The sequence below is a fragment of the Peromyscus leucopus genome, chromosome 1 (genome assembly GCF_004664715.2).
Source record: "Peromyscus leucopus breed LL Stock chromosome 1, UCI_PerLeu_2.1, whole genome shotgun sequence".
NCBI lineage: Eukaryota > Metazoa > Chordata > Mammalia > Rodentia > Cricetidae > Peromyscus > Peromyscus leucopus.
Genome location: NC_051063.1, coordinates 41,480,723 through 41,506,293, shown reverse-complemented (window position 1 = coordinate 41,506,293; position 25,571 = coordinate 41,480,723). Strand labels below are relative to the sequence as shown.

Below are 25,571 nucleotides of genomic sequence, written 5' to 3'. Positions count from 1 at the left end.
GGAGACAGCTGGAGCCGCTTAGAACAGGGGCCCCAGCTTGTATCGTGTCTATTTTACAGGTGGGAAAGGATGACATTGACACCCCCAGAGCAGGAGCAGGGCTCAGCAGGCCAGGCCCTTCCCCCCTGGTTAATCAGTACAGCCTCACGGTGGGCCTGGACCTGGGACCACACGACACGAAGTCCCTGCTCAAGTGTGTGGAGTCATTGTCCTTCATTGTTCGTGATGCTGCTCACATCACCCCTGACAACTTCGAACTTTGCGTCAAGACTCTCCGCATCTTTGTAGAGGCCAGTCTGAATGGTGGTAAGTCACCTATTGAAGGGACAGTTGGGGGTCAGGTAGAGAGGAGAGAAAGGCGGGGCATCTTTGTCTTAAGGCTGTGGGAAGGTGACGTGAGTCTGGCTCTGCTCAGGGTGCAAGTCCCAGGATAAACGTAGCAAGAGTCACAAATATGACAGCAAAGGGAACCGCTTCAAGAAGAAACCCAAGGAGGGTTCAATGCTTCGGCGACCCCGTACCTCCAACCAACATGCCACTCGGGGTGGACATAGTGATGAGGAGGAGGATGAAGGCGTGCCTGCTAGCTACCATACGGTGTCTTTACAGGTCAGTCAGGACGTAAGTATGGCACCCTTTACTTCTTCTGCACCTGAGACTCATCTTGGGCGGTTCCAGGGAAAGTCAGAACCCAGAAGAAATATCCACTGTGTGCTGCCCATCCCCTCAAACACCCCCACACACACATACACAGTGTTCCCCTTATCTAAAACCATCTATAAGTCTTTGCTTACAGTGTGCTTGATCATTTGGAGACAGGCTCTCACTATGTAGTGCTAGCTCACCTGGAACTCCCTGGTAGACCAGGCTGGCCTCAAACTCACAGAGATCTCCTTGCCTCTGCCTCCTGTGTACCGGAATCAAAGGTGTGTGCCATCATATCTGGCACTAAATTAAATATTTTGGGGGCTGGAGATTTATCTCAGTGGTAGAATTCTTGCATAGAGTGTGCAAGAAGACCCTTAGTTCAATTTATATATTTAAAGACTTCACTTACTTATTGTGTAATAGATGCACATGATACAAGGTTCAGAAGATATAAAAAGATGGGTTGATTAAGATTGAGCTTCCGTTTATTCCTATATGCAGCCAGAGCTCCCCTTACTAGAGGCAGCTACATCTCTAGCATTTTGTCTATCCTTCCATAGTTATTGCTTGTTCAGGCTGGCTTTATCTGACTAGATAAATGGAGAAACAACTGTCTTCAGAATAGCCTTAGAAAGATGATGAAAAGCCAGGCAGTGGTGGCGCACGCCTTTAATCCCAGCACTCAGGAGGCAGAGGCAGGCGGATCTCTGTGAGTTCGAGCTTCAATTCCTAGTACCCACATCAGATAGCTGTAACTGCTGTAATTATTTCCAGTTCCAGGGAATCTAACACTCTCTGGCCTCTGCAGGCACCTGTGCACACATGGTGTACTTGAAGTCACATGGGCACACATGTACACATAAATTTCTAAGGATAAGTTCATTTGGAGGCTGGAGAGGTGTCTCTGCAGTTAAGGACACTGACTGCTCCTCCAGAGGACCCAGATTCAGTTCTCAGCACCCACATGGCAGCTCACATCATCTGTAGCTCCAGGTTCAGGGGACCGTGGTACCTTCTTCTGGCCTCTGTAGGCACTACATATACATGGTACACAGACGTGCTGCGGGCAAAATACCCATACAGTATAAAAGTAATTAAATCTTAAAAAAAAAACAGAATAAATACATTTGGGAGGCAGAAACAGGGTCAGTGTGGTCTACAGAGCAAGTTCTAGGATAGCCAGGGCTACACAGAGAAGCCCAGTTTTGGGGGGGCATGGGGGATTAATTTTTTTTTAAAAGAAAATTGATGAAAAAAAAATGTGGCCATGACCTCTTGGCCATGGAAACCTCTGAGTCTAAGGTTTGCTCTGTTTTTTAAGTTTCTCATTGTGTGTGGGCATGTGCGCCATGGCATGCATGTGAGTGTAGCTTGAGTTTTCCTGCCTGGCCCACAGTCAGGACAAATCTCTGTCACCACAAATCTCTGTCACCCGCCAGTCCCACAGCTGCTCAGACCCAACCAAGTAAACACAGAGACTTATATTGCTTACAAACTATATGGCCGTGGCAGGCTTCTTCTAACTGTTCTTATAGCTTAAATTAATCCATTTCCATAAATGTATACCTTGCCATGTGGCTCGTGGCTTACGGGCATCTTCACATGCTGCTTGTCATGGTGGTGGCTGGCAGTGACTCCTCCGCCTTCCTATTCTCTCAATTCTCCTCTCTGTTAGTGCCGCCTATACTTCCTGCCTGGCCACTGGCCAATCAGTGTTTTATTTATTGACCAAGTGGCCAATCAGTGTTTTATTTATTGACCAATCAGAGCAATTTGACATACAGACCATCCCACAGCATGCGAGGTCAGAGGACTTGTGAGCTGCTTTCTCTCCTACCTACACACGGGCTCCAGGGTCCAACTCAGGTGCCAGGCTTATATGGCATGCTCTTTTCCCTGCTGAGCCAGCTCACTAGCCCCAGATGAGGTTAATAAGGACAGTTGCCATGACTCAGATGGCTCAAGTGGATAAAGGTGCTTGCTGCCAAGGCTGGTGACCTGAGTCAACCCCAGAACCCACATGATGGGAAGAGAGAGCCGCGTCCTACATGTTCCCTCCACACACATGTTGTGGCGCATGCACACACAAACAAAGTGGGTTTTTTTTTTTTTTTTTTTTTTCGAGACAGGGTCTCTCAGTGTAGCTTTGCGCCTTTTCCTGGAACTCACTCTGTAGCCCAGGCTGGCCTCGAACTCACAGATATCCGCCTGCCTCTGCCTCCCAAGTGCTGGGATTAAAGGCGTGTGCCACCACCGCCCGGCTAAACAAAGTGTTTTTATTTAATGAGATCAATAAAGTAATTCCATCAGCAGTGTGAAGTAGGGTGAAGTGTCGTTCTTGGAGCCAGAGAGATGATGGCTCAGCAGTAAAGAGGATCTGGGTTTGGTTCCCCCACCCACAGGGCAGCTCACAGCCATCTATAGTTCCAGTCCCAGGGACCCAGTGCACAAACAAAACACCATAAAGATAAATACATTTTAAAAATTCAGAACTCGAAAGTGCCCTTCTCACTATAATGTCAGGATCTTAGGTCTCAGTGTACATATCTTCTATTCTTGACTTCCTTCCTCTGAGGGACACCACCAGGACTAGAGCAGTGAGCTCCCGTTGAAGCAGAGGAAGTTGTGAGAGGAGTGGACTATGGCTAGCGTGTTCTGAGGGTCCCTTGAAGACCCAGTCAGGGGTAGTTGGGGAGAGGGAGGGAGGGAGAGAGGGAGGGAGGGAGGGAGGGAGGGAGGGAGGGAGGGAGGGAGGAGAGAGGGAGGGGCCCAAGAGAACAGCCCTAGTCACATCCTACCCTCTTCTTATCCCAGTTGTTGGATCTGATGCACACCCTGCACACTCGGGCCGCCTCCATCTACAGCTCGTGGGCAGAGGAGCAGCGCCCCCTGGAGTCTGGGGGCCGGAAGATTGACGCTGACTCACGCACCCTCTGGGCCCACTGCTGGTGCCCTTTATTACAAGGTAACCTGGGGTAAAGGTTTGGAAGGATGCAAGGTAGGGACGGGTGACGTTGAAGCTTGTGGAGCACCAGACCAATGCCTGGGAGACCCTGACCTGCTCTCACTCTCAGGTATTGCCTGCCTGTGTTGTGACGCCCGGCGCCAGGTGCGGATGCAGGCCCTGACGTACCTGCAGCGAGCGCTTCTGGTACATGACCTACAGAAGCTAGATGCCCTGGAATGGGAGTCCTGCTTTAACAAGGTACGACTTCTTACTGCTCTCCAGAGAACGTTCAGCTCATAAGGCAGAAAGGCAACCCAAGAGCTCCTGCCATTCACCAGCATCAGCTCTTCTCTGCTGTTCTGTGCCCATCCACCCAGACCCAGCTTCCCTGGGGCAAAGTTGTCCAGCTGACTGGGCTCAGTTGACATTGGATGTTTACCTACCAGGTGCTGTTTCCTCTACTGACGAAGCTGTTAGAAAATATCAGCCCTGCAGATGTGGGTGGAATGGAGGAGACCCGGATGAGGGCTTCCACACTGCTCTCAAAGGTACTGCTCACCACCCTGCATCCACCTCCTCTCCCCCGCCTGCCTTTTTCCCTTAGAGAAGCCAGGCCTTCTCATAGGGCCCAAAGATGACATGTAAGTGATCAGAACCCCAGCTGTTGAGGCTGCCCAGGGACTCAGGGGGGGTCTGGATTTCAGAGGAACCTCTGATTGAATATTTGCAAGTTGGAACCAGCTTCCCTTGGCTTTGGAGAGGGCCACAGAAGCTCTCCACTACCCTTGGCTAAAAGGGGCTGGCTGGTGGGCTCTAGGTCTTCCTGCAGCACCTGTCTCCACTGCTGTCACTGTCCACCTTCGCTGCCCTGTGGCTCACCATCCTGGACTTCATGGACAAGTACATGCATGCAGGTTCCAGTGATTTGCTGGTATGTTCTGCCTTGACCCAATTCCCATTGAGCACTTCCTCTTCCACATGCTGAGAAGACTTGCTGTTTGCCCCTCATGGCTGCCTCCAACTTACCTCTCCTGTTCCCTGGTCCCACTGCTGCCTGCAGTCAGAAGCAATCCCTGAGTCTCTGAAGAACATGCTTCTGGTGATGGACACAGCAGAGATCTTCCACAGTGCAGATTCGAGAGGAGGTGGTCCCTCTGCCCTCTGGGAGATTACCTGGGAGCGCATTGATTGCTTTTTGCCACACTTACGTGATGAGCTCTTCAAGCAGACAGTCATCCAGGGTAAGATCTGCTCTAATCTCACAAGGAATCCTCAAAGCTTAATTTTCTCTGTCCACTGGAGGATGGACAGAGTAATAGCTTTCCACAGGTCATGGTGGCACACACCTGTAGCCCCAGTACTTAGGAGCTGAAGGCAGGAGAATCTAGCTACACCATCTTGGGGTACATGTGAAGCTAGCTTTAGCTACCTGTGACCCTGTTCCCAGGGGTGTTGTTGGAGGGCTGGTGGGTAGCCAAGATCCTGCAGGAGAGAAAGCACTGAGTGCCGCCATCTGGATTCTCTGCTCCAGACCCCATGCCCACGGAACCTCACAGCCAAAAACCTCTGGCCTCCACCCACCTGACTCCTGTTGCTGGTGACCCCAGGGTAACTGGCCATCCACTTTCTTCAGAGATACCCTCAGAAGTGGGGGCCTGTGGTGAGTTCCTCAGATGGTGGGTTGGTGAATCTAGGAAGATGCCCGGGGCAGTTTAGGATTACTGCTGTGATGTGGCTGGAAGCCTGGGAAGAAGTCATTGTGAGAATCCTGTTTGCCTGCTTTCCTATGGGAGACAGCAGGACCAGCTACACTGTGATAAACTCTCTAGACTGGGAGGAGAGGCCTGCGCCACTATACAAAATCCTGTCAGGAATGCATGTAACATCCAGACCAAAACTGACCTACTGAGGGAGGGGTACAGTGAAGGAGCAAAAGGTAGAGACAAGAAGCTGCGGCGTCCTGAAATGAGTTGTGGGGGGTTTTTTTTTTGTTTTTTTTTTTTTGGTTTTTCGAGACAGGGTTTCTCTGTGTACCTTTGCGCCTTTCCTGGAACTCACTTGGTAGCCCAGGCTGGCCTCGAATTCACAAAGATCCGCCTGCCTCTGCCTCCCAAGTGCTGGGATTAAAGGCGTGCGCCACCAATGCCCGGCTCTTAATGTATTTTTTTACATGACGTGAGTTTTAAGAGGAGGTTCCAGCTTCACAACTGAGGAGGTGGGAGGGACAGAGGAAGCTTGAGGGTCCTCTCCTGCCAACCAGCAAGTCTGACTGCAGCCAGCGCCTTTGTTTACCTTACAGACTCAGAGAAGCCTGAGGCTCCCCGAGCCGCCAGCAGCAGCTCTTCCGGATCGCCCGTGACCCCCAGCCCCAGCAGACTGAGTCCTCCCCCCGAGGGACCTCCCCCGCTGGCCCAGCCCCCACTAATCCTACAGCCCCTGACTTCCCCGCTGCAGGTGGGAGTGCCACCCATGACTCTGCCCATCATCCTCAACCCTGCACTCATCGAGGCCACCTCCCCAGTGCCTCTCTTGTCCACACCCCGTCCTACAGACCCTATACCCACCTCTGAAGTCAACTAAGGCAGGTCCCTGGAGATCAGGACCATCACTTCCACCGGGCGTCCCAGGCACCGCTTCCCGTTTCAAGGGCCACAGACATCTTCAGGCCCAAAGCAAGCTGCTGTTGCTGCTGCTTGATGGGGGAAGTGAGAACTTCTCTAGTCCCTGCTGGGATCCACTTGAGGCTTCGAGACTCTCTTCCTCTACTGTTCATTCCTGAGCTTCCAAGCTGAGAGTGACCCAGGCATAAGCCGTAGCCTCTGCCTTCAGCCTGGCAGCCCTGGGGAGGCATGGAGCCAACCCTGCTGTGCCAACCCTGCAGTGCCTGCCATGTGCCCCTGCCAGGTTAGGCGGTAAGAGCCAAGCCCAGCCACTCTGCACTTTGTCCCTCTCTCCATCCAGTCCCATCAGCCCTGGGCCACCTCCTCCAGTTCTTCTTCCTTCATCAAATAGTTGGTCAGTTCGGAGTTGCTTGGCCCCATGGAAGGTGGACAGATAGGACTTGATGGGGGTCTACCCATAGGAGCATGTACATACGGAGAATAACACCAGTGGACTTTTTAGGATGTAATAAATGTCTGAGTACTGACACATTTCCTATTCCTGCGGTTTTCTTTTGCATTTGTGTCAGGGTACTGTGTTATTTGAATATCCTGTCCAAGGCTTGCTTGGACCTTGGATAAGCAGGTAAGTGAAGCTGAACTTAGCACCAGTGAGGCCTGGCCCCCTGACCCCCCTGACCCCCAGCTGGCAGCCAGAGGCTCCCCACTCCCCACTGCCATGAAGGAGCTGTGTCAAGGGCTGAGGCAGTGGGATAACTGCTCCAAGAAAGAACCTTAAGAAAGCCGGCCAGGACCATAGGGCAGGTAAGTTAGCCAGAGCAGCTAGCTGCCCAGAAGGCTTTCAGATGAGCCTCGTGACCTGAGAGTACAGGAGGCCGTGAGGCTGGACCCGTGGAGGGCCATCTTGCCCGCGGTTGCAGGCCCAGGCTATCAGACTGGCTCCAGTCTCTCCTGTTCCCTGCGCCACCACTTCCATCTACCCTAGCCACTGAAATGGGATTGAAGGACCTCTCCCTCGACCTTGGCATCACGGGAAGGCAGGCAGGACTGCGTGGGGCAGACACTGCTGGGATTCTGGGGACGGCAGTGTGCCTCAGAGGCAGAGCTTACCTAGTTGCCTGGTGCCTGGGTTCCATCTCCAGCACAGCAAAGCCAAAGCAGAGCTGTTTCACTTCCCTGGTCCTTCCTACACAATGTCTGCCCCTCCTAGGGGACGGGGGCATGGGACCTGCCAGTGACCAGCTGGCCTTGCTCCTGAAGCACTGGGGACTTCCCCACTCACACTGATGCCGGGCTGTCTAGACAGCTTCTCAGGACCTAGGCTTCCCTTCGCTCAGCACTTGCACATTGCCAGGAGTTGGGGCCTCTATAAATACTGTACTCGGGTATAGGAAAGAGTACACGAGAAATGGAAACCACCTGATATGAGGAAATATTTATAAAATATAATAGTTTCTCTTCCTTCCTTGTCACTCAGGTCCAGACCAGGCCTAGTTTCCACACAAATCAGAAGCCTTGCCCAACCCTGCCCCTGAGAAAATGAGGCACAAAATACTCAATGGGTGATACAGAAAAGCCAGAGTGTACAGCCAGCTGGACACCGGGGCCTCACCTCAGCCCCGGGCTCTTCTCCCATCTGAGCCCCACAAGCTCTGCCCAGAAAGCACCTCACATCTCCCGGGGGGAGGGGGGAGACACCTAGGACATCTACTGTGTTTTCCTAATAAATATACAGAAACATCAGTTCACTGACAGACACCCAAGTCTAGCCTGATAAACAAGTGAGTTTACGGGGACTTCCAAGGACGCAGGTGGCTCAGGTGGCGCAGCTCCCAAATCATGACATGGTGACAGAATACTAGTTATAAAAGCTTGGCCTGGAGCTGGAGAGATGGCTCAGTGGTTAAGAGCACTGGCTGCTCTTCCAGAGGTCCTGAGTTCAATTCCCAGCAACCACATGGTGGCTCACAACCATCTGTAATAAGATCTGGTGCCCTCTTCTGGCACACAGGCAGAACAATGTTTACATAATAAATAAATAAATCATTTAAAAAAAAAAAAAGCTTGGCCTTAGCTTAGGCTCATTATTGCTAGCTCTTATAACTTAATTTAACCTGTTTCTCTTCATCTACATTTTGTCTCAGGTCTTTTCATTCTGTATGTCCTACTACTCTGTCTCTGTCTGTCTGGCAGCTGCCTAGCTGGCTGACCTCAGGAATCTCCCTCTCTTACTCCCTCATTCTTTCTTCCTTTTAAGCCTAAATTGCCCACCACCCCTGTCTGTTCCTCTGCACACTTGCTATTGGCTGTTCTGTTTTTTATTAGATCAATCAGGTGCCTTAGGCAGGCAAGGTGAAACAAAGGTAACGCATCTTTACATAGTTTAAGTAATATTCTACAATACTCAGGCACCGGTATCACCTGAGAAGCCCACCCCAGCATGGTGATGGTTCATGAAAGCTTCATCACTGGGGTTCCTACCCCAGTCAGCCTTCTACCCCTTTCATAGGCCATGAGCAGCTAGGGCAGGATTGTGCACAGGCAAATGGGAAGTGGTAGCTGGACCCTCAGATGAGGCTGCTAGTCCTTGTTCCCCTTCTGTGAGGGATGCTCGCAGGCCTGGTCTCCTGAGTGTTCCCTAACACACTGGTCATCTCCAGCTTAGGCGACAGAGTTGCACTAGGCCATCCTATGAAGAAAGGGAAAGGACAACTGTATGTCTCTCAATCTCACCAAGTAGAGAAGATGCTGGAGGCCTACAGGATGACCTCCTGCTGGGAAGCAAAGAAAACCATTTATGGAGGTTGGAGAGAGAGATCTGAACCTGGGTCCAGGCACCCATGTTGAGCGACTCCTAACTGCCTGTAATTCCAGCTCCAGAAGATCTGATGCACTCTTCTGGCCTTTACATTCACTTGCACATACCCACAGACAGATAAACACATAATTTAAAATAAATCTTTTTTTTAAGAAGGAAAATGTTGTTTTGTTGTTTTTGCTCTTTGGTTCTTTGGGGGCCACCACCCAGCTCCCAAATAAATATACACACGGAGGCTTATTTTTACTTATAAATGCCTGGCCTTAGCTTGGCTTGTTTCTAGACAGTTTTTTCTTAACTTAAATTATCCTGTCAACCTTCTGCCTCTGGGCTTTTTCCTTTTCTTACTTCCGTATATCTTAATTTCACTCTTACTCCGTGGATGGCTGGATGGCTGGATGGCTGGATGGCTGACCCCTAGCATCCTCCTCTCCTTGTTCTCTCACTCTTCTCTTTCCTTTTCCTCCCAGATTTCTCCTTCTCTTTAGTCTCTCTGCCTGCCAGCCCCGCCTATCCTTTCTCCTGCCTTGCTATTGGCCGTTCAGTTCTTTATTAGACCATCAGGTGTTTTAGACAGGCAAAGTAGCACAGCTTCACTGAGTTAAACAAATGCAACATAAAGGATTGCAACACATCTTTGCATCATTAACCAAATATTCCACAGCATAAATAAATGTAACACATCTTAAATTAATATTCTTTTTTTTTTTTTTTTTTTTGGTTTTTCGAGACAGGGTTTCTCTGTGTAGCTTTGCGCCTTTTTCCTGGAACTCACTTGGTAGCCCAGGCTGGCCTCGAACTCACAGAGATCCGCCTGCCTCTGCCTCCCGAGTGCTGGGATTAAAGGCGTGCGCCACCACCGCCTGGCTTAAATTAATATTCTACAACAGGAAATGAAAAACCACTCACCAGAATTCTCCTATTACAAAAAACAACAGTTGAATCATGACAATATCTGAAGCGCAATCCTAATTAGTCCTATCAATAAAAACCAGGATTTTTGAAGGACTGTCCCACCTTGTCTTGGCAAAGTTCTGCAGTCAATTTCTTTTCTGTCCTGCTTGTCCATTTTGGACAGCATACTTACTGTCAGCAGTCAAGGCAAGGGCAGTTTCTTGCCCAGTGGCTACCTTTTGCTACAAAGAAAGTAAACTCCATATGGAGTTTCTTTGATGCCCATCATCTTCTCTGAAGTAGATTGGTGCTGCTAAGAGCGGACATGTCTCATTGTCACACACACACACAAGAAAAAATGTAAGTTATTAAAATATCTTAAATGCCCTATTCTATAGATCTCTAAAGTGTTTGAAGACCACTTGCCTACCTAAAATATATCTGTTTCATCTTGAGAATATACCTAACATGACTACAAGTTAGATTGTAACAGGTGACTATTAACCTGCATTTCTTTATATCCTAAATGGTTTGTAATAATAATTTTCAAGGACTAGAAACTTATGTTACATTGTTAGATGAGCTGTATAGGTACAATACTTTGAACAAGAGTAGAAAAAATATGTACAATATGTTCGAACTAAAATAACCTTAAATCTGTATCAATACATAAAAAATCAAGCCAATGTAAAATATTTAAAAATAGTAATTGCATTTTTAAAGTAGATTTTTTTTTTTTTTTTTTTTGGTTTTTCCGAGACAGAGTTTCTCTGTGTAGCTTTGCGCCTTTCCTGGAACTCACTTGGTAGCCCAGGCTGGCCTCGAACTCACAGAGATCCGCCTGCCTCTGCCTCCCAAGTGCTGGGATTAAAGGCGTGTGCCACCACCGCCCGGCTTAAAGTAGATTTAATAATCTGCCTTTCTATCCTATTTCTTTCTCTTTTTGTTTTGTTTTAGTTTGGTTTTTTGTTTGTTTGTTTGTTTGTTTTTTGAGAGAGTTTCTCTGTAGCTTTGGAGCCTGTCCTGGAACCTGTTCTGTAGACCACGCTGACCTCGAACTCACAGAGATCCACCTGCCTCTACCTCCCAAGTGCTGATATTAAAGGTGTGCACCACCACTGCCCTTTTATCCTATTTCTATTTCCTCCCCTTTTCTTTTTAGAATGAGAACCCTGAATCTAATCTCCTGTGTTCAACTTTTTCCCTGACCATTACCAATAACAAGTTGTAACCAACCTTCCTAAATGATGACAAATATCTATAACCCACAAATGACCAAAAACCACCCACCCTTTTGAATATTATTAATGAACAAGCCTTAATAATATTCTTCCCAGAGGCCCAGAAGAGAAGCTACAAACTGCGAGAATTATTTTCAGGAAAAGGATCTAAGTACACCAAGTTCTTTGTTCATTTACTTTATTCCTCTGGGATAAAATTCATTCTACACAACTTCAGTTCTGTTCTCATGCCTAGCTCCTTTCTTGCCTGATTTCTCTCTACCTTTATCTGCTGTCCCCTCTAAGTTCTATCTTAATTCTCTCATCTTAATTCTGCCTCATCATCTAAGTTCTTCTCATCTTGTTCTTACCCATCTAGTACTTCCCCATCTGGCTCTTCCTCATCTTCCATCTCGTCCTCAAATTCTCAAGTCAAAATCCTCCTCTAAGTCTCCTTATACCTCTCAGTTTTTCATCTTTAAGTTCTCTGGGTATTCAATTATAAACCCAAGCAATAGCAATCCTCCCCCTCCAGCCAGGTCAGCATCCATTGTGTAATCATACAGAGACCTAACTCCCTCCATCTTAATAGTGTTTCCCATTTTTTAATGTGGGGAAAAAACTCTCTTTTTTTTAAACTAATTCCCCCCTTTAAGAATTTCCAGTTGTCTCACAAAATCTGCTGACAAATGATGGTGTAGATGATAGTGAAGTGAGGCTGACTGCTGCTGCATAGATCAGCAGAAGCCCGAGTGGGTGTTAAGGCAGTGTGGCAGCAACCCGAGGAGGGGGTCCAGGGAAAGCCCACAACCCAGTGGGATAGGGAGCCTGTTGTCCAAAGCACACAGGGGATGCTGGGTGGGGGGAAGCATGTGCGGCAGGAGCTGCCTGATGGCAGAGCTGGCCTGTGGTGAGGGGCTGTGAGATCCTAGACTCGCTCAGAGGCTGGGGGGGGGGAGGAAAACCTAGCCAGTGGGGCAGTGACTCGGCAGGAGCCCCCATGTGCACCTCTGGCATGTGCCAGAGGCTGCAAATCACAGGCAAGGGGCTTTTTCATGAATTTGTGCCCCAAAAGTTGGATGCCAAATGAAGCGTGATCTTATCAATAAAACCAGGAGTCAGATATCAGGGTGAAAGCTGAAAGATCAGAGAAGCAGAGCAGCAGCCACCAGAGAGTTCTTATCTCTCTGGATGCTCAGACCAGAAGGGGGGCTGAGATCCTGTCTCTGCCTGCCTTATATTCTTGTCTCCACCTCTCTAGTGCTGGGAGTTAAGGCATGTGCCACCACCACCTGACAACGGTGATCTTTAGACACCAACACTTCTTCTGTTTATTCCTTAGCATTTACTGTTTCCAGGAAAGCTTTTCCCTTTGTTTCTAAGCACAGACTCATGGGTTATTTAAGAGTTATTAGAATACAGGCACTTTCTCTGCTTTGGGAGATGGGAACATTTTTAAATTAATTTTTATCTGTGTGTGAATGTGGGCATGGATGTGGAGGCCACAAGACATCATTTAGGAGTAGGTTCTATCTTAACACCTTGTTGAAGCAGGGTCTCATTTCTTCCACGCTATACACCTGGCTGTGTGTGTGTGTGTGTGTGTGTGTGTGTGTGTGTGTGTGTCAGTGCTGGCTTGCCCCAGCATCCTGTAGAAGTGTTTTCCACAAGTCTGAGGCCAACACATGAGGTGTGGAGTTGGACCAGATCTGGTACACTCTCCACTCTTCCTGTTCCTTCTTCTTCTTTTGATGGTTCTTTATTCTAAGAGGCGGTGGTAGTGCAGAAACTCCACATACACCATGAATACATGTGAATGTTCTCATGCAAGATGATATTAGGATGGGGAATTGCAGAATGAGCCACATGGCACACACTTATATCTCCACCCACCCACTGCTAGAAACAACAGAGCCGAGGGATATTAGGGCACAGGCATTCATTTTCATCCAGGGCTTACTGACTGGAAGACAGCCAAGAGATAGCTAGTCCCTAAGCTGAACTAGTAGTTGAGTCCCTAGAGAAGAGGATGCTCACCTCAACAGTTATGTAGGCAGAGTTTTTCATCAGGACCACCTTCAGCTCTGTCCCGCCAGCTGCTCCCAAATAACCACACTTAATATTAATTGTAAATGCCTGGCCAGTAGCTTAGGCTTGATTTTTAGCTAGCTCTTATAATTTAACTCATTTCTATTAAGTGCTGCCCCGAGGCTCATTTACCTGATGTATGTACTTCCCGTCCTGTTCGCTCTGCCTCTCATGGCATCTCCTCCTGACTCCAAGACTCCACTCCTCTTCTTCCCAGCATTCTCTCTGCCCTGAAAATCCTGCCTAGCCATCAGTCAATCAGCTTTTTATTGACAATGAGCGCACACATCTTCACAGTGTACAGAAGGATTATTCCACAGCACAGTTTGTCATCTGCACTTTGAAATAGTCTTCCCTGAGGAAGAGGCACTGGTTTTTCTCAGTTCTCATCCACCCCACTGGCCATGTGCCCTTTTCTGGTCCCTTTTAGCTCATTTCCACAACCTCTGAATATTTGAGCATCCAACACTTAGTCGTCAGCCCCCTAACCTGCTCTCTCTTCTCTCTGGTGATGCCATCCTCTGGCAAAGCATTGAACGCCATCCATTGCATTGACTTCATGCCCAGCTTCAACTTTCTAAGGCTAACTGACTTCTCTGAATCACTCTCCTGCCCTTCAACATTTCCACTCAAGTGACTGACTCACAGGCATTTGAAGTTACCAACATTAAGGCAGAAGTTCCTTTTTTAAAAGATATGTTTATTTTTATTCTATGTGTATGTGTTTTACCTAACCCCACCCTCCAAGTCCAAGCCTCCATTTATGGGACCCTGGCCTCCCTCCTTTGCTTGGTAGACCATGCACTCTTTTAGAATCTATGACATTTTCATTCCATTGCCTATCCTAGTCAGAACAAATGCATCCAAATTCCCTGCCCCCTGACCCTTTTGGAGACAGAGTACTGGAAGTTGAACTCAGAGCCTTGTTCATGCTGGGAAAATGCTCTAGTCTAATCTACAGCCCCATCCCCCAAATTCTTGCTTTAGTCCATCTGTCCACCAGGCTACTGTTGCTCAGATATGCTGTACACATTCATGTGGGACCTTTGCAGTGTTCAGCCCCACTCACAAATGGTCCTCCTCTAGATATAAAAGGTGACACACTCCCTAGCTTATTTCAAGTCACTGTCTTTTCTGTTTATTTGTTTGTTTGTTTTGTTTTGTTTTTGAGGAAGAGTCTTTATATAAAGTCCTAGCTGGCCTTGAACTAACAGAAATCAACATGCCTCCTGAGTGCTAGGACTAAAGGCGTATGTCAGGATGGCCAGCCTTCCAGTCACTGTATAAACGTTACCTCTTCAAAGTGGCTCTCCCTGACTATCTGAATTCCTAGTCACTCACGCTCATCTTCCTGCCTACGTAATTTTCCTCAGCAGAACTTAGAAATGGCATATGTCTACTTGATTTCCATCTGCAAGCAGGGACATTATTTTTCTAGAGTAGTCCTCGCTGTTTATTGACAAATGGATGGAGCAGATTTCTGATGCATCTTCTCTGGACCAGGCATTATGCTGGGACTGGATGCAGAAGCAGAAATCCTTACATTGAAAGTGGAATGACATCTGGGCAGTGGTGACACGTGCCTTTGATCCCAGCACTCGGGAGGCAGAGCCAGGCGGATCTCTGTGAGTTCAAGGCCAGCCTGGTCTACAAGGCAAGTTCCAGGACAGCCAGGGCTACACAGAGAAACCCTGTCTTGGAAAAAAAAAAATCAGTCTGTTCTCTCTCTTTCCCAGCTATGGTTGGTTGTGTTAAGCCTCTTTGAGCCCTGGCTTCATCAACAGTGTTAAGTGGATACAGGTTGGCACCCCTAATCTGAAATGGATAGTTCCATCTATTCGGATTAGTTAAGCCCAACCTGTAGTCTATGCAAATACCCTAAACATTTAAAAAAAAAAATCTAAAATGCTTCCTGTCTCAAGCATTCAGTCAGTGTAAGGGTGGAGGAGATAAGAATTAATACCACTCGCTTCCTGGTGCTGGTGCAAGTCTATAATCATGTGCTAAAGATCAGGGCAAGTCATAGGAGAGCCCTGAAAGAGTCTGTGCTCCAGAAATGGAGATGCATTGCGCACAGCTCCTGCAGGGAAAGCTGACACCCAGAGGTCCAGACATGAAGTCCATCTCGTAAATTCTTGTAGACGTACATGTTCAAGAAGAAGTCACAGAGTGTGAAAGGTCGTTTTCAGTGTGGCTTTTTATTTAATTTAGTTTTTTTCTTTTTCCTGAGACACAGTTTCTCTGTGTAACAGCTCTGGCTGTCCTGAAACTCGCTCTGTAGACCAGGCTGGCCTCCAGCTCACAGAGATCCACCTGCCTCTGCCTCCCGAGTGCTGGGATTAAAGGTGTGCACCACCACTCAGCTCAGGATAGCTTTTTTTTTGTACTTTCCATCCTTGCATGGCTTATCTTTTTAATATTATTTTATTCTCTCTTTAAAGACTTTATCTTATTTTTAAACTTTTTTATTAAGATTTTAAAAAAAGTTTTATTTATTATGTATACAGTGTTCTGCCTGCACACTAGAAGATGGTTGAAAGCCACCATGTGGGTGCTGGGACTAGAACTCAGGACCTCTGGAAGAGCAGCCAGTGCTCTTAACTTCTGAGCCATTTCTCCAGCCCCCTTATTAAGTTTTTTATGCATTTTAAATACCAACCACAGATCCCTCTCTTCCCTCCTCCTGCCCCCCCCAGCTTTCCTTCCTAACCCACCCCCCCATCCCCTCCTCTGACAAGGTAAGGCCTCCTATGGGGAGTCAGCAGAGCTTGATACATTCAGTTGAGGCAGGTCCAAGCCTCGCCCCCAATCAAGACTGTGCAAAGTGTCCTACCACAGGTAGTGGGTTCCAGAAAGCCAGCTCATGCACCAGGGATGGATTCTGATCCCACTGCCAGGAGGCCCCTAAAGCAGATCAAGCTACACAACTGCCTGGCTTATGCAGAGGTCCTAGTCCAGTCCCGTGGAGGCTCCACAGCTATTGGTCTAAAGTTCATGAGTTCCCAGTAGCTTAGTTCAGTTGTCTCTGTAGATGTCCCCATCATGATCTTGACCTCCCCTTGCTCACAGAATCCCTCTTCTCTCTCTTTGATTGGACTTCTGGAGCTCAGCCTCGTGCTTAGCTGTGGATCTCTGCATCTGCTTCCATCAGTTACTGGATGAAGGCTCTGGGATGACAGTTAGGGTATTCACCAATCTGATTACTGGGGTAAGCCAGCCCAGGCACCCTTTCCACTACTGCTAGTAGTCCAAGCTGGGGTCATCCTTGGGGATTCCTGGCAACTTCTCTAGCACCAGGTTTCTCCCTATCCCCATGACGTCTCCCTCTATCATGGTGTCTCTTTCATTGCTCTCCCATTCCATCCCTGTTCCAGCTCGACCATCCCATTCCCTTATGTTCTCATCCCACATTGCCCACCCCTCATCCCCAGTTCACTCATGGAGATCTCATCTATTTCCCCTTCCCAGGGCGATCCATGCATCCCTCCTAGGGTCCTCCTTGCTAGCTAGCTTCTCTGGAACTGTGGGTTGTAGTCTGGTTATCCTTTGCTTTACATCTACTTGTGAGTGAGTACATACCATGTTTGTCCTTCTGAGTCTGAGTTACCTCACTCAGGGAGATATTTTCTAGTTCTATCCATTTGCCTGCAAATTTCATGATGTCATTGTTTTTACTGCTTAGTAGTACTCCATTGTGTATATGTACCACATTTTCTTTATCCATTCTTCAGGTGAGGGGCATCTAGGTTGTTTCCAGGTTCTGGTTATTACGAATAGTGCTGCTATGAACATAGTTGAGCAAGTGTTCAGTATGACTTTTTTAAATAGATTTTTTTTATAATTTTTGTAATTATGTGGGGTTTGATGTGGAGGTGGGAACAGGAAATGTACGTATGAATTCAGTACTCTGGGAGGCTGGGAGAGAGACATGGGATCCTCTGATGTTGTAGTTTCAGACACTTGTGAGCTGTCCCAAGTGGATACAGGGAACAGAACTTCCATCCCCTTGGAAAGGCCGGTACTGGACGTTTTCCTGCTGAGCTGCCTCCCCAGCCTCCCATCCCCTTTTATGATGGTAGCTGGACCTCACACACATGCAAAGCACACCGCTGAGCAATATCCACAACCCAGAGCCATTTTCTGCACTGGAGCAAGTTTGAAATATTATATTTTGGACACCATTGTGTGCATGTGTGTTGAGATAGGGTGGCTTCAAACTGGGGATCCTCCTGTCTCGGTCTCACGAAAGCCAGGACTGCAGGTGTATATCAGCACATCTGGTTGGTTGCCTTTCAGTTCCAATAGTCCAGACATCTGTGGTGTATGATCGAGGACTGCGACTCCCAGACAAACATCTCCTCCCCTCGCTCACACCCGCCAGAGCACTGCTCCTCTAACAGGTCATCCTGAAAGCCTGGGCCCTTGTGAACCCGCCACTTAGAGAATACATTTTAAACGCAGAGTCTCCTCCAGAAGCCATGAAACCGAGAGAGTTGACCCCAGCTTTTCCTTGTGGATCCGGAGAGGCCGCTAGATGGCAATCTGGGGCTGACCGCAAGATCGGCCTCCTTCCTCTTCCCTTAACTTCCCAGCATCGAGGTCCCTGTCCGGAGGGACCCGAGTGTCGGGGCTGGCCCGCTTCCCCGGGGGTTCCCAGTTTCGGAGACAGCCAAGAGCTAGACACAGCAAGAGCCGAGTGGCCCCGTGGGCTCCCTAGCCGTCCGGGGCAAGCCTGGGACGGTGCAGAGATCCGGGCCCCGCACCGCTGGCTCGCCACTCGCAGCAGAACTGGCTTGGGGTGACACCCGGCGACCAGCCCCGGGCGAGCCTTCCCCGTAAGGGGCGCGCCTGCGTCGCCCCGGGTTGGCTACAAGAGTCCCGGAGTTAAACTTTCAGCCAATAAAGAAAGGGCCTGAGGAGTGACGCACGGGAACGTCACGGGAATTCCCCCCCTCGGGGGGCAGAAAGGGGCTTTCCCGGCCGGAGCCCTGTTGCTGGAGAGGAGCAGCGACCCGTCCAGGGTAGGGTTCGGAAAGAAGCCGGAACCAGAGCCGCCACCACGGTGAGTGGCCGGGTCCAGACCCCTGAGTGACCGGGGAATGGAGAGGGAGGGAGGAGGGACTCTGGGTGACAGTCTGGGGCTGGACACCACCTCCAGAGAGCGCGCACACGAACAGGACACCCTGGTACACACCGACACGTAAGCCTGCCCCTTAGGCTGGCCTGCGCACAGCCGGCCGGGTGTCAGCCCCGCACACACGCACGCGGGCACAAGTTCACCTGTGCACCGGTGCCCGCGCACCAGCATCCAGATGTGCACGGACGTCTGCCCACACCGAACAGCTCAAGGACTCACTCACCTGTGTGGACGAACGCTCACTTGCACGTGCATGCTGCCACCACTCGCACGCACCACGCACACAAGACATTAGGGCTGAAAACGCAAATCGCCGTAACGGACACGCGCGTTTTACAAAGGGTCCTGGGGCTGCGCTCTCAAGGGCCGGTCGCCCGGAGCAGGTGCCGCGGGAGAATCCGGGAAGCTAAGCTGTTCCGGAGTCGCTAGAGACCGTGGAGGGGGAAACTCCTCTCCCCACCCTGCGGCTCGCATCGCCTTCTCCGGGCAGAACCCCGGGGGCCCCCATTGGAAGAGCCCCCGCCTACGGGCCATTCGGAAAAGAGGCCTCCGACGGCAGGAATGTCCCCACAAAAGCCCCCGGGTGAATCAGCCGTGTCCTCCACGCTGGCCGAAAATCCCAAGGTTGCTCCAGGCCGCGGAGTGGGGGCGAGGCGGGCTAGGCCCCGACTGAGCCCCGGGGGCTGCGGCCGCTGCGGGGAACCAGGAACAGCCCAGGCCTCCCGCCCCTCCCGCCGCGGGGGCGGGGCCCCGGCGTCATTTCCAGGCCCGCCCCCTCCGGCTCCGCCTCCCCCTGGTATTTTCGGGACTTTCCTAAGCAGCACTAACTTTCTGCCCCTTCCCGGGCCCGGCCCCGCTCCGGATCTCGACCTCCACCGGATCTGACCCGCCACGCCCGGACGGGCGGCCGGAGGAGATCAGACCCTCCCCCAAATCTGGGGCCCGCTCTCCTGCCCACCTCTATCCTGATCTCTCCCCCTCTCCCCCTCCCGCGTCTCTCCTCACTTTAGGCGGGCGTCTGAAACCCTGGGAAGCCGAACAAGGGCCCGAAGCCGCCCAGACACAGTGGGGCCTAGCCCAGAGACATGGACAGTTGCTACGACCCAGTGAGTCACACTGCCTGGCCCTGAAGCCGGCTTGTGCCCCTGTCTCTTCTGCTTGTCTCCCGAAGGCTCTTCCACTGCCCCACTTCTGCATGTCTTCAGACTGTCTCAGCCTGTCCATCCGTCCTGTCTGCAAACTTTGCCCAGAAAGGAACTTCCTTATGGCTTGAGGAGGAGCCCAGGGGCTGCTGAGGGCTTGGAGCCTGGAGGTGGAGGGCTCACATTCAACAGCCCACCTTCTCTGTCTGTAAACCAGGGTCTGGATGGCATCCCCGATTATGATGATTTTGAGTTCAGCCCCTCCATTGGGGAGCCCAAGGATCCAGCCCCAGAGACAGGTCAGTGAGCCCTTAGCCTCAGGTGTCCCAGAACCGGGAGGAGAGTGAGCGTGTACCCTCTGCCTGAGGGATGGGCTTGGGGATCCTGGCTAAGTAAAGCCCCTCTATTTCCAGCTAATGGCCCCTATCTGGTGATTGTGGAGCAGCCCAAGCAGGTGAGTGAGTCACAGAGGTGTGCTGTGGCTTCAGCTTTGGGGACAGGTGTGGTAGCTAGAACTGACAGGGAAGCCATGTGACTGGATGGTCTGTTGTGGGGAGGTGTTCAGGAGACACACTGCCGGTCATTGTGGTCAGTGATGGCCAGTGGTTGCCCTGGGTGGGGGGCGGGGTCTCTCCTAACCACGATGTCTCTGTCACGGAACCTTCAGCGAGGCTTCAGATTTCGATATGGCTGTGAAGGGCCCTCCCATGGAGGCCTGCCAGGTGCCTCCAGTGAGAAGGGCCGGAAGACCTATCCTACTGTCAAGGTGAGTTCCGATGATGCCGGAGGGTGGTCAGGCTAGGGGACAGTGTGTCGGGGGCCACTGTTGACAGTCCTTTGCCCTTCTCAGATCTGTAACTATGAGGGACCGGCCAAGATTGAGGTGGACCTCGTCACGCACAGTGACCCACCTCGTGCGCATGCCCACAGCTTGGTGGGCAAGCAGTGTTCGGAGCTGGGGGTCTGTGCCGTGTCTGTAGGACCCAAGGACATGACTGCTCAGTAGGTGTCCCCGTTCCTGGGCCCCAGAGGGATGCTCATAGCCTGCCAGCCGTGGGTTCCAGCCCACCTGTGTGACTAGCAAACAAAGGGAGAGGTTTTACTTTGGCCCCAGAATCCCAGGGCTTTATAAAAGGAACACTTTTCTTGGAGGACAAAGCCAGGCTGAGCCTGTCGGGGCGGCGGGGTGGGGGTGGGGGCGGGGGAGGGGGGGGACGGGGACGGGGGGACGGGGGACGGGGGCTGCCTCATGGGAAAGAGCTCCATGGACAAAGCCCCCTGACTCCTCCTCATCATCATCAGATTTAATAATCTGGGTGTCCTGCATGTAACCAAGAAGAACATGATGGAGATTATGATTCAGAAACTTCAAAGGCAGCGGCTTCGTTCCAAGCCTCAGGGCCTTACAGGTATGGCGACCGACGAAGGGGTGTCAGGAGGTGCTTCAAGAGAGAAGGGAAGAGTAGCCCAGAGCTCACACCCAGACTGTCCATCCAGAGGCTGAGCGTCGGGAGCTAGAGCAGGAGGCCAAGGAGCTGAAGAAAGTCATGGATCTGAGCATCGTGCGGCTACGCTTCTCCGCTTTCCTTCGGGCTAGCGATGGCTCGTTCTCCTTGCCTCTGAAGCCGGTTATCTCCCAGCCCATCCATGACAGCAGTGAGTATCCTGAGGGTGCCCAGTGAGGACCCAGAGGAGCGTTTGGGATACCTTCAGTCTGTGGAATTCGAACCTGGCCCTGCCACATGTGAGATGAGTGGCCTTAAGCAAGTCTGAGTGTTGCTTCTGTCTTGGTGAATGAAGAATCCTGTGTCCCCAGCTCCATCAATGTGGCCCTAACCCATCTCCCATCATATAGAGTCTCCAGGGGCCTCGAACCTGAAGATTTCCCGAATGGACAAAACAGCAGGGTCTGTGCGTGGTGGAGACGAAGTTTATTTGCTTTGTGATAAGGTGCAGAAAGGTGAGGCAGCTGGCCTCTCTGGAACTAGAGACACTGACTGTAAGGCTGGGGGGGGGGGAGGCAACTTCAGGATAAACGCATGGGCTCTGCAGTCTCCCTATGGCTGAGCCTCGCTTTTCTCTGCAGATGACATTGAGGTTCGGTTCTATGAAGATGACGAGAATGGATGGCAAGCCTTTGGGGACTTCTCCCCGACAGACGTTCATAAACAGGTACCGAGGGACGGGCCCTGCCCCGGAGGCAGAACCAGGCAGAGCTCTCACTGACACCGACGAGGTCTCTCTCCCACCTCCACCCCAGTATGCCATTGTGTTCCGGACACCGCCCTACCACAAGATGAAGATCGAGAGGCCTGTAACGGTGTTCCTGCAGCTGAAACGCAAGCGTGGGGGGGATGTCTCCGACTCCAAACAGTTCACCTATTACCCTCTGGTGGAAGGTGGGGCCGGGCTTCAGGATTCCCAGGGGCTGGAGGGAGCAAGGTGGGCTTCGGGGCGCCCTAGAGGTGGCTGCTGGTGCCTGGGCTTGACGACAACCCTTGTGTTGGATTTTAACACCCCGTTTCTTGTTCCCCCTAGACAAGGAGGAAGTGCAGCGGAAGCGAAGGAAGGCCTTGCCCACCTTCTCCCAGCCCTTCGGGGGTGGATCCCACATGGGTGGAGGCTCTGGGGGCTCCGCGGGGGGTTATGGAGGCGCTGGAGGAGGTGAGAGGGTGCCAGTGGCCGGGAGAGAGGTGGAGGAGATAAGAGGAAGTTAGAAAAGAAATCTGGGAGAGTCCTGGCTGGCACCTCATGGCTTTGCCCATGCCCACAGGTGGCAGCCTCGGCTTTTTCCCCCACTCCTTGCCCTACAACCCCTACCAGTCCGGCGCGGCCCCAATGGGCTGCTACCCGGGTGGAGGGGGCGGAGCGCAGATGGCCGGCTCTGGGCGGGGCGTGGATGCTGGGGAGGCGGCGGAAGAGCCGAGCGCGCCCCCCCAGGCCCCCCAGGGCGAACCGCAGGCCCCCGACGCGCTGCAGCGAGGTACGTCTCAGCAGTGCTGGCAGGCGGGCGCGCCCCGGGCTGGTGACCCGGCCCGCACCCACGTGTCCTGTCCCCCGCAGCTCGCGAGTACAACGCGCGCCTCTTCGGTCTGGCGCAGCGCAGCGCCCGAGCGTTGCTGGACTACGGCGTCACCGCGGACGCGCGCGCTCTGCTGGCGGGACAGCGCCACCTGCTGACGGCCCAAGACGAGAACGGAGACACGTAAGCTGCCCGAAGGACGTGGCCTAGGGACATCCAGGGAGTCTCCTGGTACCAGGTCTAGAGATTGGGGCCCCGGAGAGGAAACTGCAAAGAGCCGAACCCTAGAGTCGGACAGATCTGGTCTCAGGTCCTCGCTGTTTTCTAGTTGTGTTCAAGAAATGTACTCTCCCCGACCTTCAGTTTTGTTAGCAAGTTGTGACAAGGATTAAGAGGGTGACATTCAGGGTTCACCAGGTCCCAGTGAAGAAGACCACGGAGGTGCGGAGTTGTGAGGGCAGATGATGCTATGGGTGGCTGGGTTTCCCAGACCAAAGTCTCACTTTCCAACCTCCAGGCCGCTGCACCTGGCCATTATCCACGGGCAGACTGGTGTCATCGAGCAGATCGCCCATGTCATCTATCATGCCCAGTACCTTGGGGCCATCAACCTCACTAACCACCTACACCAGGTAAGAGGGAAGCCTCTGGTGAGGCATGAGGAGTCGACGGTGGCGAGCACCAAGCTGGGGTGGGCTCGGCTCACTCCGCCTTCCTCCCCAGACACCTCTGCACCTGGCGGTCATCACTGGGCAGGCAAGGGTGGTGAGCTTCCTGCTGCAGGTGGGCGCAGACCCCACGCTGCTCGATCGGCATGGAGACTCCGCTGTGCACCTGGCTCTCCGGGCGGGTGCCGGCGCCCCAGACCTGCTCCGGGCCCTGTTGCACAGTGGGGCCCGTGCCGTGGCCCAGATGTTGCACATGCCTGATTTTGCAGGTCAGTTTCCCACCTCCTCCAGTCCTGGGGACAAGGGGGGGGGGACCAAGAAGGGTATATGATTAATAGACAGGAGTCGGGGTTGCCTGGTCAGGGTTTGTCCAGGTGACCTTGGGGGTCACAGCTGCAGGCTGAGTGTGCTGTTTCTCTAGGACTGTACCCCGTACACCTGGCAGTTCATGCCCGGAGCCCCGAGTGCCTGGATCTGCTAGTTGACAGTGGGGCTGAGGTGGAGGCGGCGGAGAGGCAAGGGGGCCGAACACCCCTGCATCTAGCCACAGAGATGGAGGAGCTGGGGTTGGTCACCCATCTGGTTACCAAGGTGGGAATGAAGCCTGGAAGGGACGGGAGGGCCGTGGGAAGTGTGTGGGAAGGCCCGGCCTCCTGGACCGTGCTGGTCACTCCTTGCTGCCCCACAGCTCCATGCTAACGTGAATGCCCGGACCTTTGCTGGAAACACACCCCTCCACCTGGCGGCTGGACTTGGATCCCCAACCCTCACTCGCCTCCTCCTGAAGGCTGGTAAGTTTCATCCTTATGTACGAACAGGGCAGGAAAGAGAAGGGGGACCTTTCGGCCATTGTTGAGTCCTCAGTGTGGGGCCTCCACTAGTCTCTTCTCATGACTGGCTCCCTCTTCCAGGTGCTGACATCCATGCAGAGAACGAGGAGCCCCTGTGCCCTCTGCCCTCACCTCCTACCTCTGGGAGCGACTCGGATTCTGAGGGGCCTGAGAGGGATACCCAAAGAAACTTCCGGGGCCATACACCTCTTGACCTCACTTGCAGCACCAAGGTGAGGCATCCTGGCAATAGAAACACTGAAGTGGGCACCGGGCACAGCCTGGGCTTGGGGACGTGGGCCGGGTCATGGGCTTGGGGACGTGGGCCGGGTCATGGGCTTGGGGACGTGGGCCGGGTCATGGGCTTGGGGACGTGGGCCGGGTCTCGGGCTTGGGGAGAACTGGCTGAAGGTCTGGGGTGACGGGCCACTCTTTCTCCCCAGGTGAAGACTCTGCTGCTGAATGCTGCTCAGAACACCACGGAGCCGCCCCTGGCCCCACCCAGCCCTACAGGTGAGGTTGGCAGGCGTGAGGTTGGCATTTCCAGTCTCAGGCGCCTCCTCCCAGAGGTGATCTCCTCAGGACTTTGACGAGGGCTCTTTCTCTAGCTGCTCTGCCATCCATGCCCCATCGATGTTTGCCTTGTCTGTCACATTACCAGGGACAAAAGCTGTGTCCAGCTATGTGCCCCTGCCCACCTCTGGAGCTACCTCACAGATCTGTATTCGTCTCCTCAGGGCCAGGGCTGTCACTAGGGGATGCGGCCCTGCAGAACCTGGAGCAGATGCTAGATGGGCCGGAAGCCCAAGGCAGCTGGGCAGAACTGGCCGAGCGACTGGGGCTTCGAAGTCTGGTGGACACGTACAGGAAGACCCCCTCACCCAGCGGCAGCCTCCTGCGTAGTTACAAGGTGGGCTAGTCTGCCCTGCCCAGCTTCCAGAGGCCCTACTCATCCAGAGCCTCCTCCCCCAGGACTTTCTCCCCCACGCCCCAGCCATCACTCCAGTCTCCTGTCTCCTCTTTCTCATCAGCTGGCCGGCGGGGACTTGGGGGGTCTGCTGGATGCCTTGTCGGACATGGGTCTACACGAGGGGGTCAGACTGCTGAGAGACCCCGAGACCCGAGACAAGCTGCCCAGCACAGGTAAAGGAACCAGTTTGGAAGGTGGGTCTGGGCGGAGGGTGGGAGGCCTGAGGCCTGAGGTCTGACTCCCTCCTCTTCCTCCAGCAGAGGCGAAAGAAGACAGTGCCTACGGGAGCCAGTCCGTGGAGCAGGAGGCAGAGAAGCTGTGCCCGCCCCCTGAGCCGCCAGGAGGGCTCTGCCACGGGCACCCCCAGCCTCAGGTGCACTGAATGCTGCCCAGCCGACTTCTTCCGCCAGGATCCCTCTGTACAGCATCCCTGCCTAGTCGAAATCTTATTTAACACCTCAAGCCCACCCTCAGTGGGCCAAATAAAGGATTCCTATGGGAAGGGGAAGGCCCTTTCCCAACTCACGGTACGGCAACCCCAACGTGATGCCCATCCCTGCCCGAGT

General features: G+C 52.3%; 2 protein-coding genes across 10 annotated transcripts in view; both read left to right on the top strand.

The window, feature by feature from the left end:
• Positions 1-6,747, top strand: part of Gbf1 (golgi brefeldin A resistant guanine nucleotide exchange factor 1) — a 41,764-nt gene extending 35,017 nt beyond the window's left edge. For 3 of the 6 annotated variants that reach the window (XM_037206450.1, XM_037206452.1, XM_037206448.1), the window contains exons 24-32: positions 60-306; positions 416-621; positions 3,463-3,613; positions 3,723-3,853; positions 4,042-4,143; positions 4,413-4,526; positions 4,656-4,836; positions 5,127-5,255; positions 5,895-6,747. In XM_037206450.1, the coding sequence (XP_037062345.1) occupies positions 60-306; positions 416-621; positions 3,463-3,613; positions 3,723-3,853; positions 4,042-4,143; positions 4,413-4,526; positions 4,656-4,836; positions 5,127-5,255; positions 5,895-6,175 (1,542 nt within the window). In that variant the 3' untranslated portion in view covers positions 6,176-6,747. The remainder of the gene's footprint in view (positions 1-59; positions 307-415; positions 622-3,462; positions 3,614-3,722; positions 3,854-4,041; positions 4,144-4,412; positions 4,527-4,655; positions 4,837-5,126; positions 5,256-5,894) is intronic. The other 3 variants (XM_037206456.1, XM_037206453.1, XM_037206460.1) reach the window with 2 other exon arrangements.
• Positions 6,748-18,192: 11,445 nt separating this feature from the next.
• On the top strand, positions 18,193-25,535 carry Nfkb2 (nuclear factor kappa B subunit 2). Of its 4 annotated transcripts, none has more exons than XM_028874705.2 (23): positions 18,193-18,298; positions 19,384-19,479; positions 19,733-19,814; positions 19,929-19,969; positions 20,183-20,281; positions 20,366-20,517; positions 20,818-20,924; positions 21,013-21,171; positions 21,371-21,475; positions 21,602-21,687; positions 21,776-21,914; positions 22,054-22,179; positions 22,289-22,498; positions 22,579-22,720; positions 23,055-23,169; positions 23,261-23,474; positions 23,627-23,796; positions 23,894-23,996; positions 24,117-24,268; positions 24,479-24,548; positions 24,773-24,945; positions 25,067-25,178; positions 25,266-25,535. In XM_028874705.2, exons 2-23 carry the CDS (start codon positions 19,459-19,461, stop codon positions 25,385-25,387), a joined length of 2,700 nt encoding a protein of 899 aa, XP_028730538.1. In that variant the 5' UTR covers positions 18,193-18,298; positions 19,384-19,458; the 3' UTR covers positions 25,388-25,535. The 4 variants fall into 4 exon arrangements, with proteins under 4 accessions (XP_028730538.1, XP_028730536.1, XP_037062319.1 ...); XM_028874703.2 differs by having other exon boundaries at positions 25,263-25,535; XM_037206424.1 differs by lacking the exon at positions 18,193-18,298 and having other exon boundaries at positions 19,154-19,479.
• The last annotated feature ends 36 nt before the right edge of the window (positions 25,536-25,571 follow it).